This window comes from Aquarana catesbeiana, linkage group LG09, assembly GCF_042186555.1.
Source record: "Aquarana catesbeiana isolate 2022-GZ linkage group LG09, ASM4218655v1, whole genome shotgun sequence".
Taxonomy (NCBI): Eukaryota; Metazoa; Chordata; class Amphibia; order Anura; family Ranidae; genus Aquarana; species Aquarana catesbeiana.
In genome coordinates, this window is record NC_133332.1 from 66951154 (window position 1) to 66964091 (window position 12938).

The 12938-nt window shown below is 43.9% G+C and overlaps 2 protein-coding genes across 3 annotated transcripts in view; one reads left to right on the forward strand and one right to left on the reverse strand.

The window, feature by feature from the left end:
- Positions 1 to 1207: 1207 nt before the first annotated feature.
- LOC141107758 (E3 SUMO-protein ligase ZBED1-like) lies at positions 1208 to 12593 on the reverse strand. 2 transcript variants are annotated; one of them, XM_073598694.1, is made up of 2 exons: positions 11803 to 12593; positions 1208 to 3720 (listed from the first exon to the last, which is right to left on the reverse strand). In XM_073598694.1, the coding sequence occupies exon 2, from the start codon at positions 3691 to 3693 to the stop codon at positions 1771 to 1773; it is 1923 nt and encodes a 640-aa protein (XP_073454795.1). In that variant the 5' UTR covers positions 3694 to 3720; positions 11803 to 12593; the 3' UTR covers positions 1208 to 1770. The 2 variants fall into 2 exon arrangements, with proteins under 2 accessions (XP_073454795.1, XP_073454794.1); XM_073598693.1 differs by having other exon boundaries at positions 1208 to 3723.
- The window catches only part of NAPA (NSF attachment protein alpha), a 36858-nt gene continuing 35843 nt past the window's right edge, over positions 11924 to 12938 (forward strand). Inside the window, exon 1 of the mRNA XM_073598695.1 lies at positions 11924 to 12215. Coding sequence (XP_073454796.1) covers positions 12118 to 12215 — 98 coding nt within the window. The 5' untranslated portion in view covers positions 11924 to 12117. The remainder of the gene's footprint in view (positions 12216 to 12938) is intronic.

Below are 12938 nucleotides of genomic sequence, written 5' to 3' on the forward strand. Positions count from 1 at the left end.
GCATTTTTTTTTTACAGGGTATAAAAAAAAAAGAGAAGAGAGGCACCTTTAAGTGTAGCAGTAAGTTGCTCAATGTTGTACCTTCATTAAATGTAACCATATTGCTACACTTAGAGGCTCCTCTCTTCTTTTTGTATACTCCAGTTGTGACATGATGCTACTTTTATATCAAGACATCGCTTGTATATCAAGGCAAAAGTTTTTAAAACATTTTGCTGGTCTTGCAAAATGCTCTCAAACAAAGTTACTCTCAAACCAAGGTTTTACTGTGCTGGGCTTCCGGACGATACAGCTGAAGAGTATCTTTTCCCATAGACATACATTACAAAAAGTGTGCTGTATACAGTTATTTGTGTGTGAACGTTGGCGCTTTTTGCACATTTTTCATTAAAAAAAAAAAATTACGCTCATGTGTGCAACTGCGAGTGCCGGTGGTTTTTGGTGCACATAGCCGCTTTTGGAAGTTTGATGTATTGTATGTCTGTGGGGGAAAATAAATAAATATGTTTCAGCTATGGCTCTTGGGAGCCACAACAAGTGACTATATCTAATATATAGTACGCCTGTGTACAAGAGCCCTTAAAAAAAAAAGCAAGGACATTTAGACAAAAAGTGACGTTGTCCTTGAATTACAAAAATTCTTATGCCGCGTACACACGGTCGGACTTTTCGTCTACAAAAGTCCGACAGCCTGTCCGACAGACTTCCGGCGGACTTCCGGCGGACTTTCGGCGGACTTGCAGCAGACTTTCTAACGAACGGACTTGCCTACACACGACCACACAAAAGTCCGACGGATTCGTACGTGATGACGTACACCGGACTAAAATAAGGAAGTTCATAGCCAGTAGCCAATAGCTGCCCTAGCATGGGTTTTTGTCCGTCGGACTAGCACACAGACGAGCGGATTTCGGGGTCCGTCGTAGTTACGACGTAAAGATTTGAAGCATGTTTCAAATCTAAAGTCCGTCGGATTTGAGGCTGAAAAAGTCTGCTGAAAGTCCGGAGAAGCCCACACACGATCGGATTACCAGCCAGCTTTAGTCCGTCGGCGTCCGTTGGACTTTTGTAGATGAAAAGTCCGACCGTGTGTACGCGGCATTAGAAACAAAAAAGGTTTTCATTCTTAGTTCCTGCTCTGAAAAATAAAAAAAAAAGTGTCTCCAATAAGAACTTAATTTTTTTTATTACAAAAAACAAAACACCAAACTGTGTACAATTTATAAAGTGCGACTCGTATTTTTTTCCTTTAAAAAAAAAATTACACTAGAAACCACAGCTATTTACAGATTAATATTAGAGTGCACCCTCCTACATGTTAAACAGTTCACATGAGGATCAGGAGTTAAATATTGCTTAAGTGCATATGTGCTGTACTGTGCAATTGAAAAGTTTCACTTCTTAAAAATATTTCGACTATCCAGTGCATTTTGCAGCACGCGTGCGTCGACTGCAACCAATGATAAAAATGGGTTTTCTGAATTAAAATTCAACTGCTGGGCCCATTGTTTTTTTTAGAGTTGGATGAACATGTAGTCCAAGATTTCAAACAGCTTTGCTTCTAAACTTGATGGCATATAGGATGGCCAGATCCCCTGGTGAAGTCTGAATAGTGGGGCGCCATGTAAAATGGATACATGCCAGAACATGAACCTCTCAGTATTACTACATCTTGTTTTAGAATTCAGGATCAAAAAGGCACCCCCATGCTTAATGTGCTTAACTCTTGGTCCCAGAATTTTCAGTCTAAACCCAGACGCTGAACCTCAGTTACACTTGTTTCAGATTCCACTCTAGAAAGTCTTTATTCTGATGCAAGAAAAGAATGGGAGACAAATATTTTGGTTCCAGAGCAGCTTTTCGGCTTTGTAGTGGATCTTGTAGCATGCAAAAGACATTTTTAGCTTTCACAGCAGTGGCAGGTATGGCAAGGTACTGCTGAGCCAAGCGGGCCAATGCTGGATATCTGTGATGATTACTGTTCCACCACTGAAGAGGGTCAGCTGTACGTTTACAGACAGGTTCCACTATATAATTTTCCAGCTGGTGATGGGCTTCAGGCAAGGCAACTGTTGGATCTTTTCCAAGCAGAAGGTCATAAATGCTGTCAAAACCAACAGCAGGAATGTCATCCTGGACAGGACGGAGTGTGTCAATACTGCCTTCAGGTACACAAGTCAGAGACCACTGCTGGTCAGTAACACTTGGGTCCAAAAGCATATTTCTGACCCTTACATGTAGTTCTCCTCTTGCCCATGGTTTAAGGAACCTGAGCTCTTTAAAACGAGGGTCCAAAAAGGAAGCAATGACTGCTGGGCTGAGAATTAGTTTCCCTTCATCCAACATATCCCAGTGTCTACAGATCTCGGCTCGTATTTGATTTGCAGCAGCTTTAATGGCACTGTTGTTAGCTTCACAACTTTGTCCAATGGAATTGAAGATGCCAAAAAGACACGGCATTAGTGAGGAGATAGAAGCATTCTGTTCTTCTTGCAGAAACAGTGTAGCAAGCCATATAGGCTTCAACGCTGGTACCAAATCCTGAATCAACTTCCAGTGCTGCTCAGACAGGTTTTCTGCCTTATGTTCCTCTAGAATAGAAAGGATGGCCCACTTGAGGTCCAGCAAGCTCTGACACATTTCTAAAGTTGAGATCCAGTAGGTCTCTGTATCTAGCACCAGCCTTGGCTTGTTCATAGCTTCCAGCTTAGAATTGAGAAAGCAACTGGCTTTGAAGTCCTCTTGGAAGAAGCTCACCAAGTCTCTAGCTGCTGTAAGAGCTTCTTGCACTTCTTGGACCTCTAGCCCTACTTTTACACAACCCTGTAAACTATGGGCAGTACAGCAGAGGCTGGTCCACCCATATGCATCTTTGAAAGATCTGAAATAAGTTGACAGCATGGATGATTTATCATGCACAACACAGGACACTCGATTACTACACAGGCCAAATTCCGCCACCATAGCATGCAAGTGCTCTCCCAGGTCATTGTCCGCTTTGGCTTGGTAAACAGGGTGCGTTTCCAGTAGGGATCTACAAAACCGCCAGTTACTGTCAATAACATTTGCTGAAATTGAGAGGTAGGATCTTTTAGCATTATCAGCCCAATTCTCAATTGATAGGACAACCGATGGGGCAGCCTGAAGACAACATTTGAGCTGCTGTTTCATTACATTGTATTTTTGCCATAACATACTAGCTAGATGTGCTTGGGTTGGCAGCTCAATGTTTGGTTCCAAGAAATTAACTAGCCGGGCAAAGCCCTTCTCTTCAACCACTGAAAGGGAATGGAGGTCGCTGATAATCATCTCTAGAACCAAGTTAGCAATCACTTGTGCCTGAGGTTCTGATATTGAAGGACAAATGCTGTCTGAAGGCAGTGATTGCCTCAGTCTCTTGGTTGCTCCATCCCGGTCAGGAAAGTCCAGTTCAGGATGTTCCTTAATTTGAGAGATGCTAGAATTGTGGACATTATGCATTCTCAGCAAATGTTCTCTCATACCCGTGGCACCATTGTGGAAGGAAAACTGCTTCTTACACACTTTGCATTCAACAAAGGTGTCTCCAAGCTTCGTGTAATAGTTCCACGTCTTAGATTTGAAATGGTCCATGGACACTTTGGAGGATGTCCCTGTTACACTCATTACCTTTTCGCTCTTCCTTCTTGCTGTGGCAGGTAAATTAGATGCCATCACATATTCGTAAGTCACTACACCTCTCTGCTGTACAGAACAAGACAGAAAGAATACTTCATGAAGGGTCGGTCTTTATTGCATGCAGCAAAAAAGTAATAATGTACATCGAATGAATAAAAGCACCCAAAACAAAGGCTTTTGGGTTGATTTACTACAACTGCAGAGTGCAAAATCTGGTGCAGCTGTGCATGGTAGCCAATCAGCTTCTAAGTTCAGCTTGTTCAACTAAAGTGTCACTAAACCCACATCATTAAAAACTATCAATAAATAGTGTATTACATGCTGTTCATACTCAGTCACTGTGAGGATTTGTGTTCTGTATTCTACAAACAACCTGGTTGATCCTGCTGCTATCCATCTTCACCTTCTGTTCATGTCCCCAATTCAGCTAGGGATTTTGACGCTGTGGTGACAACTCTGCACGTGATCAGTTTTCAAGGAGTTTCTATGCTGAGCATTTCCTCCCCATCACATCTAAGATTAAGGAAGGCTTCACCTCCCTCTTATTCTAAGACAGGCTGGAGGGGTGCCCACACCATGTTATTGCCACAAAATAATAAAGATATAATTTCAAATATATATATATATATATATATATATATATATATATATATATATATATATATATATATATATATATATATATATATATATATATATATATATATATATATATATATATATATATATATATATATATATAAAATAAACAACCTTTGCATTCCAGCAGAGTAAAAAATAAATACCAAACTGTTTTAAATTTGTTATATATATACAGGACTAGAAGCTCCTCCTGTTTAGGTTTCCCTGCAGACAGGCTGGGAATGATGTGGGTCATGTGACAGCTATATATTGATAAGGAAAAAGGTACTTAGATTTTTTTTTTTTAAATACAATAATTAGTACCATAATACAGAAAGAGAAGGTACAATGTAAATGAACCACTTGCCTACTGAACACTTTTAACCCCTTCCTGCCCAGGCCAGCTTTCAGCACTGTCACACTTTGAATGACAATTGCGCGGTCATGCAACGCTGTACCCAAACAAAATTTTTATCTTTTTTTTTCACACAAATAGAGCGTTCTTTTGGTGGCATTTAATCACCACTGGGTTTTTTTATTTTTTGCTAAATAAATTTAAAAATACCAACAATTTCAGAAAAAAAAAAAAAAACCCTTTTATAGTTTGTTATACAATTTTACAAACAGGTAATTTTTCTCCTTTACTGGTGTGCGTTGATGAGACTGCACTGATGGACACCGATAGGTGGCACTGCCCTGATAATCAGGACACTGATAATGAGTGCCCTTATCAGTGTCGATGTCCCTTTTACAGAAGCCGGTTATCTGCTTCTTTCCTCATGATGTCAGCGTGAGAAAAGGAATGATGATAACTGGCTTCTGTTTACATCGTGATTAACTGTGATTGGATATAGCCATCATTCCGCTATAGCACGGTCGACAAGTGATTGTGTGTTTAGTATTACTTTAAGCTTTGACAAAAACAAAAAAACCTTGGAAGCCGATTGGTTTCTACGCAGAGCTGCACCAAATTTTGCACGCTCCAATTTTAGAAAATCAACCCCTTTGCTGGTTACCATGAAATCTATTTCTGTATTCATGGTGTAAAAGAAATCTGGTGCAACAATGATCAAAGCCCTTGCCATCATTTTAAAGATTTCTTACAGACAGCAGCATGCAGTCATAATATCCATATTTATATGGAGAGTCCACCCAAATATTTTATATCCTCTGACTTCTTAAGCTGGCCATGCATTATACAATTTTCTCATTCAATTTCCTTTAGATTTACCGCCAACTATGTAGTGCAAGGGCCTGCCTGATTGCATACAAATTAAGTGTTTAGGTTTGACCTGATATTATATGGTTTTGGTAAATCTAAAGAAAAATTGTACAAGAAAATTGTAGAATGTATGGCCAGCCTTAAATGCATCACCTGAATACTCCAACACCAAGAGTCTCCTTTAAAAGACTATTCTTGAAAACCATCCCAGTGCCAGGAACACCGCATTGTAGAAGATATGGAGCTAAGGTTACATACAGTTCATACAGCACTCAGAGCTGCTGCATGTCTTCATGAAGTAAATAGTTTGTTTGGTCCAGAGTGTTACTAAACCTACAACAGTAAAATCAGTCTGTGTATGCAGTAAAGCAGGGATATGCAATTAGCAGGCCTCCAACTGGTCCAGAACTACAAGTCCCATGAGGCACAGCAAGACTGACAGCCACAAGCCTGAGAGGCAGAGGCATGATGGTACTTGTAGTTTTACAACAGCTGGAGGTCCGCTAATTGCATATCCCTGCAGTAAAGCATGCTCGTTATACTATGGAACCTAAGGGGTTAATCCTCCGCATTGTGTAAAAAGGTTGTTTGAGCCTGTCTTCTCTGATTCTCACAGAACCTTGGGGGCAAGCTGTACATGCTCAGTTTGGTGTGTATTGCCAGAGTTTTTTTTTTTTTTTTTCCTTGCGAGAGTGCATGTGATCAGCACAAGGCCAATCAGCACTGACCAGACAGAGGGTCAGCCGCATAGGACAGTCAGAGTAAAATGAGAACGTCTCCTACAAGCTTTAACCAGACACTGATAGAAGTCACAAGACCGCTCTAACTGCTGATAAGAAAGGCTATTTCGACGTTTATATTTACTAAAAACGATTGCATTTCCATGTTCTGTGTATTGTGTGAGACCAGGTATAGTGAATGCAGGGTCCTGGGTTTAGTAACACTAACTAAAAGCTGAGAGGTCAGCTTTACCTTTCTAGAATCTTCCTAAACCGGAAATATTCGTTTTCAGTGGGCTGATCCTTTAAGTAAATATTTGCACTGGTCAAACTCAAAAGCATGGAAATGTATACAAGGACACAGCCTATTCGTGTTTTCCCATTGGGTTAGCGCACCAGACTACCCTGTCTGTGTACAATCCTTGTGCCCTTAGTAACCGTATTGTGGGGACACAAATTAAGTCTACAGTGCTGCGGACAAGACGTTCACACCTCTGCCAGTTATCGGTCATCAAACTATGCAAACCTCTGAGGAACGTACTCGTGTTCTTCCATAAATTAGATTTGTGCTCCTGCTGTATCCCCATTGGAAACATCAGCTAACTATACAGTTGTGAAGTGTAGAATGCATAGAAAAGGGTCCAAGCTCATCAAAACATTGAAAAATCCCCATTTCTTCATCATGATCCATAGAATCATGACAAAATAGGCAAAAGTTAGGGCCGGACCACACCTGTGCAGTGTGTTTTAGGTCTATTTCCACTAAACCTGGCGTGTGGATAAGGGGAAGGGGGTTGTTCCCACTCCTGTCACCTAGCCATTTATTATTATAGCCCCCAGTTGGATCACTGGGTGAAAATTGATAAAAAAAGAATACCAATGCAGCTACTACTACTTCTAATGATCGGTAAGCTGCAATATACTATATTTTTGGTTTTGAGTTTTAGTACCGCTTTCACTACCAGTTATGCTTTTTTTTCACCCACTTCATGATGGGGCAACATACATGCAGTCAATCCATGTTTCCCTATAGTGGGGGTCAGCATCTTGTAGATCGCGGTCTGGGCTTACTAACCCACCATTCCAGAGCATCAAACAGGGTGCAATGCAAAGGGGCTACTTGTAAAGTTGGAGCTGTAGCAGGAAGCAAGAGCCGCATAAGCGATGCCTCCTCTAGTGCTGGCTCCTGTATCATGCAGAGCGATACCAACTAGCGCTCTCCATAGTGGTGCCAGCAGCAGGAAAGAAGAGATCAGCTCAGTGTGAAGCAATACACTGGATATAATAGTATAGGGCTGCTTTCACAGCGATATGCTGCGGTTTAACCACATGCGGGTGTAGCTTTCCTGGGGTTTGCTGCGTTTAGCCAAATACTTCTATTATATCCTGTGGGTTTGGTGCACTTTCTGAAAACTGCTCATTCAAAAGTGCAGCGGGCACTGCTGTTCCTCTCAAAAAAGTGATCCCAGTCTGCTTGACAGGTGGTGAGGGGAAATATTTTGCCTCCTCACCACCAGATTTAAACCCATGATTGCGACACGGTAGTACGGCAAATAGAGGTTTAAATCAGGTGTGAGGAGGCGACACTGTGACCCGGTGATCTTTGTCTTCTCCCATGTTGTTAAGTTAGATCTCCACCTCTTTAAGGTTGCCTACCCCAGCCCTATAGTGACAACAGTATACCATGCCTTGTACTCACTTGTCACAAGTCTGCCAAGATCTTGGCTGTGCAGACTCCTTAAACCTGCCATAGACAGTTTGAATCTCGAGCCAGGTCAGCAGGGACTGGCCGAGATTTGAACCCTGTATGGGAAGACTGAAGGTACCCAAGTTCATCAATCAACTTGGGTACAACCAGCCTGTCGGACTTTACATGATATTAGCCGCTTGCAATATTTACTGTGCTCTCCCAGCAGGGACGGCTCCCCCAGCCAGCAGAGGACAATGGATACACAGTAAAGATTCCCCCATCAACACTGACTGTGTTAATGGGGGAACACAGATTTTCTTTCCTGCTACCCATGGTTGCAGGAAATAAAATCGCTCCATCTATAACTGGCTTAAAGGGGTTGTAAAGATGTTTTTTTTTTTTTTTTAAAATAACAAACATGTTATACTTACCTTCACTGTGCAGCTCGTTCTGCACAGAGTGGCCCCGAACCTGGTCTTCTGGGGTCCCTCGGCGGCTGTTTCAGCTCCTCCCCGCAAGCATTTACCACCTTCATGCGAGCTCCCTCGCACGGTGGTGAGTGCTTGCGGGCGCGCTCCCGTGATACAGCCGGCGGCTATAGCCGCTCGCTGTATCACTCGGCCCCGCCCCCCGGCGCGCCGCGTCATCGGATGTGATTGACAGCAGCGCGAGCCAATGGCTGCGCTGCTTTCAATCCATCCACTGCAGCCAATCAGCGACCAAGCTGAGCTGCAATGAAGCTGACGAGGACGAGGAGCGAAGATTCGAGGCGTCAGGTAAGTAAAACGGGGGGGCTGGGGGCGGCGGTACTGTCAAAAGTTTTTTCACCTTAATGCATAGAATGCATTAAGGTGAAAAAATTTTTACCTTTACAACCCCTTTAAGTCTCTTTTAGCACGAGCAATGGAGCTACATTCGAAATCCCAATGGAAAGAATCTGGTTCCTGTGGCTGGGATTGACAGATGGGGGCAGAGAGCTGCAGCTATTCAGGACTGTTCACACAGCCAGCAATTACCTGTGGCCGCCAACAGCTTGTCATTGCACTGTACAGGCTCGGCAGTCGCCCGCACACAGCTTTCAATCAGTACATTCTTGCTGCTGGGATTCGCAGAGTGGCTAAATGCCTGTGGGAATATAGCCTTAGCACCATAGAACCTCCTCTCAGAATCCTCTCCATCTGAGCCACTGAAGAGGCCACACAGCCAAGATCTTAGTGGATCCGGGACAGGTGAGTATGGAGGGAGAGTAGGGAGTGGTGGTGGGGGATTATGAAAATAAATATAATGGCACTAAATGTCCCAATTCTCCTCCCTCTCTCCCTAATACTTTCACCCCTGTTGGGTTCACATTTGCAAGTCCTGGAAATTTTTCATGCCTCCCAGTTGCCCACTTAGCAAGTTTGGGACACCGCATTGTAAAAGTGACAGAACGGCAGTCTGCCGATGTAAACAAGGCAGACTGTCGTTCTGTCAGACAGGAAGAGAGAGATTGGGTGTTCCTGCTAATTAGGAACACAGAGGTCTCTCTTCCTTGAGTCAGTCTATCCCCCACATAGTTAGAAAGCATTCCCTAGGAGCACACTTAACCCTTTGATTGCCCCTGATGTTAACCCCTCTCCTGCTAGTGTCATTTATGCAGCGACTGTGCATTTTTTTGCACTGATCAATTCATTGGTGTCACTGATCCCCAAAAAAGTGTCACCTAGTGTCTGATTTGTCTGTCGCAAATGCTGACCGCCACCATTACTAGTAAAAATGGCAAAAGAAAAAAACCCATAGTTTGTAGACGCGATAACTTTTGCGCAAACCAATCAATATACGCTTATTGAGAAAGTAAAAAATATTTTTTATTTTTTCAAAATTGTCTGTCTTTTTTGTTTATAGCGCAAAAAATAAAAGCCGCAGGGGTGATAAAATACCACCAAAAGAAAGCTCTATTTGTAGGAAAAAAAACTAAATGTATTTTGTTTGGGTAAAGCGTCGCACCACCACGCAATTGTCAGTTAAAGTAACGCAGTGCCGTATCACAAACAATGGCCTGGTCATGCAGGGGGTTAAACCTTCCCGGACTGAAGTGGTTAATGTATAACTGAAGGCAAAACTTTCTTTTAAGTTTTGGATGGAGTGGGGAGGAATTAGAACCCATGTCAGGTTTTGTTGCGGTCTGTGCCCCAGATAGGGGGAATCATTCACATGAGCTTTGGTATCTTTAGAGAGCATTGACAGGTGGTGAGGAGACCCTGCTTTAACCTCTTGCTAACCATAGTATAGCTGAATGGCGGCTACATATTTCCAGGAGGGCTATTGATGTCCTCCTAGAACCCTGCCTCCCTGTGTGCTCCCAGGGCGCACATCGGGAGCGCTCTGTGATCAGCGTAAAGGGCCAATCACAGCAGCCCTTTACCATGTGATCAGCTGTGTCTAATCAGCTGATCAAAGTGCAAACAGAATTGGCCAGTCATCAGCAGTCCTCTCCTCACGCTGAGAGCTGATAAGCGACAATCCACACCGGGGGACATCTACACTGATAATCCTGACGATGATAAACCCTGATGATCAGTGCAGCCCTGCATGTCAGTGACACCCGTCGGTGAAGGAGAAACGATACTTGGTTTCTATTAGAAGATTTTGTGAATATGAAAAACTTTTTTTTTTTCAACATTTTTGGTCTTTTTTCATTTATTTAGCAAGATATTAAAAAAAAAAAAAAAAAAAAAAACACATTACTACCATAAGAAAGCTCTGTCTCCAAAAAGAAGAAAAAAAGTTTCATTTGGGTACAACGTTGCATGACCGCGCAATTGTCAAAGTGTGAGAGCCCTGAAAGCTGACAATTGGCCTGGGCAGGAATGGGGTGATAGTGCCCTTTAGGCAAGTGGTTAACCCCCTGATGGCCACAAACACATGCATTGCACAGTTTGCAGAGCACTTGCAGATTAGTCCAATTTACTTTAATACCTGCAGCATCAGGTGTACACCTCCGGCAAAGAGTAACAGCCGGGGGGGGCAATAAAAGCGCAACTCTAGTGTGAACGAGTCCTTAAAGCGGAGTTTGTTTTTCAGTTTAATGAAAGTCAGCGGCTGACTTTTAATAAACACAAACTCACCTGTCACACAGTCCAGCGAGGCGGCTGCCCGAACCCTCGCTCCTCTCCCCCCGCGCCAGCATCACTAGTGCAGGCATCTTCACAGCCAAGTGCGCATGTTGCGCTGCGCTGTCCTGAATGGCCGAGCAAATCTTCCGGGACGTGTGACGTGTCCCAGAAGATTGCAGAGAGGGAGGGGGGAGAGGAGGAGTCACCTAGGCGGCCCAGGCGGAAGTGGCAGCTGGGTGCCTGTCAAAACTAGGTACCCCCTCCCCCCCCCCCCCCCCCAAAAAATAAAAGTTACATGTCAAATGTGGTATGTCAGGGGGTTAGGATACCTTAAAGTAGAACTTCCACTTTCGGGTGGAACTCCACTTTACGGAGATTCATCCTATTTAGTGTCATCAAATTTCAGGTTGTCCCCAGAACAGGAATAGAGGGGAAATCTTCCAATGGGGACACTAGTTCCAGTGACAACTTCACTTTGGAGGGATTTCCTCTCACTTCCTGTTTTGGCTGTGGGACAGGAAGTGAAGGGAAATCTCCCGGGGACACAGAGGGCAATGGGACAGGGGTTAAAACCCTCCCTTATGCTATCCAAAATGAAAAGCAAGCTCTGACTTTTCTTCTATTTTAGGGGGAAGGGTTGCCCTCACGTTATCAGCTTTCCTCTATCAGATCTGCATGACGGCTGGTACACAGGGGGCAGCCTCCCAGTACAGTGAACCCTCTTTCTGATATCCAATACACAACCAGCTCTGTACGATCTAACATCTCCAGCCACACTATACACACAGCGATACATACACCGTCCAATCCTCCGCTCACACCCCGGCCGGGCTCTCCAGTTCTCTTGACAGGAGGCGGCGGGGGGGAGATTTAAATCAGTCACGTGAGCAAAAGGGATCAGCTGACCCGAGCCGGGGGCGGAAGTGGCGTGTTTTGTGTGGATCACGTGAGCAGTGTGGGCGGAAGTAGCGCTGTGTCAGCGTTTGGGCAGGAGTCCTCCATCCCGGTGAGCTGTCACTTAGCTCCCCGGTCCCCGCCGATCAGCCGCCAGCTCTTATCAGTGGGTCACGTTCTCTCACACCGGCTCAGGCCTGTCTCTTCCCCCACCCAGCCATGGATAACTCCGGGAAGGAGAAGGAGGCCATGCAGCTGCTGGCTGAGGCCGAGAAGAAAGTGAAATCCTCGCAGTCCTTCTTCTCCGGCCTGTTCGGGTGAGTGATGGAGGGCGGATGTGTATAATCATCGGATGCTATAATATGGATCTCCCCATAGAGACTGCTGTATACAGCTGGGTGGGGGAGGCGGGGTTTGGGGTGGCCAATAGCAATCATTCTATAGGCAAAAACTGTTTTTGTTTTTTGTTTGTTTTTTAGTTTTGGATAGAGCAGGGAAGAGTGAAAATCTCCATCTGGATATTTGTGTACAATCTGTGGTCCATTGAGGAGATTTCTCTTCATTTCCTGTCCCAGAGACACAACAAGAAGTGAGAGGAAATCTCCCAAAGTCAGGGAATTCCCCTCTTAGGTATTTACTTTGGATAGATTGCAGAAGGTTATTAGAAAAAAAGCCTGTTCTTTTATTTTCTGATGTCTGTTTACTATTAGGAATCCCCCTCACTTCCTGTCCCAAAGATGCAACAGGAAGTCAGTGGAAATTTCCCAAAGTGAGGAGAATTCTCCACTGCATTGGATAGAGAGGGGAAGTGTTAAAACCCCTGTTGGATTATTTTGTTTTGCTGTCTGTACTTTTTTTTTTTTGGGGGGGGGGGCATACCCCTTCACCCCTTCACCCCTTCCTGTCCCAAAAACACAACAGGAAGTTAGATGGAATCTCCTAAAGTGAGAGCAAATACCCTCTTAGTCAGTTTTGCATAGAGAATGAAAGGGTTGACACCCCTTGCCAGGTTATTTTTATACTGTTTGTGTAACATTGGA